This window comes from Daphnia magna, linkage group LG7, assembly GCF_020631705.1.
Source record: "Daphnia magna isolate NIES linkage group LG7, ASM2063170v1.1, whole genome shotgun sequence".
In the NCBI taxonomy this organism is placed as follows: Eukaryota; Metazoa; Arthropoda; class Branchiopoda; order Diplostraca; family Daphniidae; genus Daphnia; species Daphnia magna.
In genome coordinates, this window is record NC_059188.1 from 2359770 (window position 1) to 2365155 (window position 5386).

At 40.4% G+C, this 5386-nt stretch overlaps 1 protein-coding gene across 1 annotated transcript; it reads right to left on the reverse strand.

Moving 5' to 3' along the window:
* Nucleotides 1-1677: 1677 nt before the first annotated feature.
* On the reverse strand, nucleotides 1678-5096 carry LOC116927899 (alpha-(1,3)-fucosyltransferase C). Its single transcript, XM_032934938.2, has 6 exons — nucleotides 4377-5096; nucleotides 4234-4308; nucleotides 3993-4161; nucleotides 3709-3905; nucleotides 3522-3646; nucleotides 1678-3449 (listed from the first exon to the last, which is right to left on the reverse strand). Exons 5-6 carry the CDS (start codon nucleotides 3633-3635, stop codon nucleotides 2355-2357), a joined length of 1209 nt encoding a protein of 402 aa, XP_032790829.2. The 5' UTR covers nucleotides 3636-3646; nucleotides 3709-3905; nucleotides 3993-4161; nucleotides 4234-4308; nucleotides 4377-5096; the 3' UTR covers nucleotides 1678-2354.
* Between the last annotated feature and the right edge of the window lie 290 nt (nucleotides 5097-5386).

The window sequence follows — 5386 nt, forward strand, 5'->3', positions numbered from 1 at the left end:
AAGCAGCTTAGTTACAATTTTTCAATAGAAGTTGATTTAATAATCTTGCATTTTTTAAATAAACAAATCACAAATAACATCATGATGAGTAGAAATATAGAAAATTGAGGAATAATACACGTTATAGTGCTACAAGAAAAGTTCACGTTGAGACCTGTGATCATTTAATTTTTTCCAATCATAGGATTCTGAACGGTCTAGAAAAGTATCTCAAATTACCCGAAGATTGAGTCCGAGTTGCTGTAAACTAGTGACGACCTGTTCCTATTCGTCTTTACGCAGGAAACCGTTATCGATATAGATGGTCTGCACTCGCGACGAGTCGCCACCCTGCAGAAGTGCTTTATGGAAAAGGGCAGCACAAACGGCGGAATTGACTCCGCCGTTTACCAGCATGAGCACGATCTTATCACGTCCGACCGTGCGCCGGATGTAATCGTTACACTGCTGCTCACGTTTCTCCTATGTGAAACCTTTTTGCAATCCAAAAATGTCGAACTAAAGTAATAGGTCATGTTTGGTTTCATTTCACCAATTTACCATCAGGGTGGGCTGACTACTTGAAACTGTGTTGACCACGTATGATTAAGTATCCAGGATTCCACTGGGTTGGTCATTGGCTCATAATTTTTGGCTCGTCAGTTAAGCAAGCGATTCAGGTATCATCGTCGTTCAACTTTCTCGGACAAGGACAATAATCTCTGGAAGGGTGAAAATTTCGGACGCACAGTGAACAAATCGGTGAGCCAGAATAGGCTCCACGTTTCATGTGGATGACAGATTTCTCGTACGTTATTTGTGACCTGAACAGATGAGAATGTTCCGCTACAACTATGAGCACACCAGGATTCCAAAGATAAGTGCGGAATAAAATGTTGATCCTATATAAGCCAATAGAAAAAATAACCAGAGTTGAAATACTAACAATTCTTAAACAATTCTTACCAATCCATGCTCTTTTGCCATCTCAACCAACAGTTGACAAATCACGTCCCAAATTGAAGCTTCACCTCCACACAAAAATTTGTTCCAACACTTGAAAAAAACAATAAAATTAAAAATAAATTAACAAAATTGTACATACTGTTGAAGCTATAACATAGCCAAACATTTTCAGTTAGGAAGGATGTAGGTTATACTACACAGTCAAAGCGGACCATGCGATTGCTGGACCCTATTGGCTGACGCAGGCCAGAAGCTTGTATGAAATTGTTGTGCATCCGCACAAAGGAAAGGGGATGTGGCGGTATGGCAACAGGGCGAACGAGTGGGGGCAGACGACGAACGGGGATCGGTGAGAGAAGACGCGACGGCAGACTCCGAAAATATAGCTGAGGGCACATGAGTTGTAATTGTCGTGTTATCAGGTGTATTGAGCCACTCTTCGTTTTGTCAAATACAGCCCACTCGCTGATCACGGTGTTGTATGTGTGTGTGTTAACATTAAATCAACCAAGCGGATAGCAATTGGTCACATTGGTGCCGAAACCCGGGCGGTTCTGTGGGTGGGTGTGCATTGCTTCAACTTTTTCGCCAGCAAAAACCCTGTGACGTTGCCAGAAAACCTAAAATAGGTTTTTTTTGTTGTAAAAAACCCTAAGAAAAAACCCGACAGTTTTCATAAAACAACCCCGAAAAAACCCCGAAAAAAGCCAGAAAAAGTAATTAAAAACGCTGTAGAAGTACAACAGATATTTTTTCTCATCAAAAATAAACCGACAACCATAGAAAATCTAATTTCTATATTGCATTTTGATTAACAAGGAAATTTTACGTTCAAAAGCACACATTTCTGAATAACTTATTTTGGACGGCAGCAATTACACATTACAAACCCTGTGTTTGATCTGGGATGGGCAAATTGGCCTGTTCTATGCTGCAGTGTTCTATTACGCTAGGACTTTCGACTTTCGACGTTTCGAGTTTTGACTTTCGACGTTTCGAGTTTGACTGAATTGTTTTTCTTGTCGTCTGCAACTTTGCATGCATCTATGTTTGTAAAGGCAGGCAGCGCCAGAGCTGCCAATCATTTTTTAACGAGTATTTTTAAAAAACCCTATAAAAAACCCTTAAATGTTGGAAAACCCCAAAATGTTTTTTAACCCTAAAGTTGTAAAAAAATAGTCTAAAAACCCTGAAACGGGGTAAAAACCCTAAAAGTGGAAGCACTGTGGGTGTGTGACCGATCAGGAAATGTCCGTCGGGGCAATGTGATTTTCTTTACGAGCAGTATTTGACGTCATCGGTAAACAACAACAACAAAATAAAGTGGGTGATATCAGTCGATACTTAAAAACAAGCGATTTGATGGCGAAATGTGAACGACAAAGGAGAAAGAGGCAGAACGAGAACAATTAATTGATTGTTGTGTTTGTCCAACGGTAGTTTTCACACGGGTATTTATCAAAAAACCACGTCTCAATGACTGGATAGCTTTTCGGATCGGCACGCGGATTGTTGAGCATTTTGCACAGGTTACACCAGCCGGAGTCGCGCTTTAAATCAAATTCTCCCCTCCAATCAAAGTAGCGCGAATAAAGATCGAGGTTCTGACTCAATTCGACTAAATACTCAGCCAGCAGTTTAGGCGTTTGAAAATCGCGCGCGTTGATGTAAGAATGCGACGGAGCCAATAGCGAATAATTGGCTCCGCCAAAAACGACGGGAACGATTCCCGATTGAAAGGCTTTAAAAAACTTTTCAGAGGCATAATCAGGGCAGAACGAATTTTCGAAACTCAGGTAGAACAGGTAATCTCGTTCGAGCATCACCTCGCAATCCGATTTTACGTAAAACAACGGCTGGTTCTGAGAGTTTCTCGGTGTGGGACAAGATTTGTAATTCTCGAGACACTCGCCAAACACATCCACCTGAATGTAACGTGAAAGTTCACGCACGTAGCCTTCGCGATTGATTGACGTTTGACAATTGCTCACAAACCAAGCAGCCATTTTTGTTTTGGACGTAATGTTGAGGCCGTAGTAGTTAGTCAAATTGTTTTGACCGACTAACGGTGAACTTTTGTTTTCAAACTGAAAGCCGTAAAACATTTTTCCAAACAAATCAGAGTCCAATCGGTAAGTGGCCGTCCAATTAAAAAAGTTAGGCGGGATTTTTTTCCACGGAAAAAAATCCCGGCTACGAATGGCCGATTCAAAATTCAAATAGATAAAGCGTTGATCCGGCCTGCGAAAAGCTGGTAGACTATCTAATTCATCGCGCCAAAAGTGAAAAACAACGGCGTCGCTTTTGTTTAACAAGCGCCGATCGGTTGTCAATCGGCAATTGTGGTCTGGACAGCTTTGTTTCAAATCCATTCGTAGTTTCCTCCATACATGTCCACCGTAAAATGTCGTCCAAAATAAGATCGTTTTGGATTTGTTGTCAAAATTGCGGACGTCAAAAAGATCCAGCATTTCCCCTTCCATCTCTGGATCAAACGAGCCGTCCTTAATTTAAGAGATTTTAAAGACATCAAGATTGGGGATCCCTTTCAAAAGAAAAAGAAGTCATCTTTTTACATGCATCGCCTGATTGGAAACTACGTGAAATTGGTGAGGGAAGCAGTACAGCAAAGAGACGCTGAAGAAAGCAACTCCTAGTAGTATAGCTACGTATTTCTTGAAGTCTGGCATGACGGCAACCCCTTTAGTCAAAACAAGTTTGTCAGCAAAATAAACATTTTTATTTGGTAGAATGTATGAATACCTTGGTGGCCTCGCCCCTCGCTTTAAAGAGCGAGTTACGATCAAATGGGAATCGTTTAAGAATGAGTGCGGTGACAGTTGCTTTTAAAAAAGCAGTTGACACGTTAATTGTCAGATACAATCAGTCGAAAACATTTGGCCTTACGCAGCAGAAAATTTCGATTTCTTGCGAATTTGTTTAGTTTCCCGTGAAGAAAACTAAACAAATAAAAACAAAATAAAATTTTTAAAAAATGGGGTCATCATAACGTTGACGATCAATTGTCATTTTAACGATGCTTTTACCAGAAACTGAAATTCTCCGTTGAGTGCCACCAATATGCATCAAATGCATCACCCAGTCAATTATAAAACAATTATAAAAATTTAAACATTCAAAATGCAAAAGCATCATCTGTTTGTCTCAGCCACATGTGACTCATTCCATGGTTGAACATTGTTGAAGGACACCATACTGCATCAACAATATAAAATAAAATTGCAATGAAACATGTTAAACAAAAACAAGAAAACTTCTGACTTTCACCTGTATGGCTATGTTCTGTAATTTCCTCTCGAGACACCCAAGCACTAACACTGTGCGTATCTTCAACTGGCGAGTCTAAGAACAAAGTGAGAAATTATTCCATAATTAATTGCCTTACATACCTTTATTATCAATACGATTACCAACGAGACCTCCAAGGTGTGCAACGCTCATCGAAATTCACAAACGCATATAGACCTTATTAGTATCCATAAGTATGGGTCAAGCCGACCCCCTAGCGGCGCGTTGCAGTGTAAAGGGGTGCCGTGAACAGCCGCTTTTTATTTGGCTCGCCCGATGTGGTTGCTCTCTAGGCTTTTCAACGGTAGCAGACGACTACCACATTTTTTCAAAAGTTTTCTGTCATATGTTGTATTACACGATTATGCTGAATTATGACTAGTGATACAAGTATCTGTAGTTTAAAGCTCTCTAAATTTGCTCAGGAGTTAATCCCAGAGGAGAAGAAGTTGTACTGCGAAAAATTAAAAGAATCGGGGTGTGTTGACCCTCTTACAATTCCCCTATCAGTGTATAAAAGTGGAAAAAAAGTGAAAGAAGTGCTTCCTCCTATAACAAGTCAACATTTAGTTCTATATTTAGTTATTGAACGGAATGGCAGTAATGGTGAGAAGTTTGAGGCATACAAAAATCTAAAAGGTTCTCCCCAATATGTAGATAACACTTTTGCCGAGAAACTTCTTGCCTTTCCACTTCCCAATGGCACTGTGATCATTCGCAGTCATATAACTCACTCACAAATAGAAATACCACAAATAAAACACACTCTTAACTTTGGCATTTCTTGTATGTTGTTCGAAACCGTGTAATCCAACATATGACAGAAAACTTTTGAAAAAATGTGGTAGTCGTCTGCTACCGTTGAAAAACCTAGAGAGCAACCACATCGGGCGAGCCAAATAAAAAGCGGCTGTTCACGGCACCCCTTCACACTGCAACGCGCCGCTAGGGGGTCGGCTTGACCCATACTTATGGATACTGATAAGGTCTATACTTCCAATGCGTGACGCCATTAACTGTGCAAAGGCAATCGATATCGACCTAACAATCGATCAACAATAGTTAGGTAGATTACTCCTCCATTAAAGCGTCATCTATTCAAATCCCACCTTCAAGTGACGATTTTGACCGC

Excerpts from the sequence above, each read along its gene's own strand:
- LOC116927899 (XM_032934938.2), bottom strand. The coding sequence starts at position 3,635 with ATGCCAGACTTCAAGAAATACGTAGCTATACTACTAGGAGTTGCTTTC. Across the intron at positions 3,450-3,521 it reads TTTCCAATCAGGCGATGCAT|GACGGCTCGTTTGATCCAGA; the intron begins GTAAAAAGATGA and ends TCTTAAATTAAG.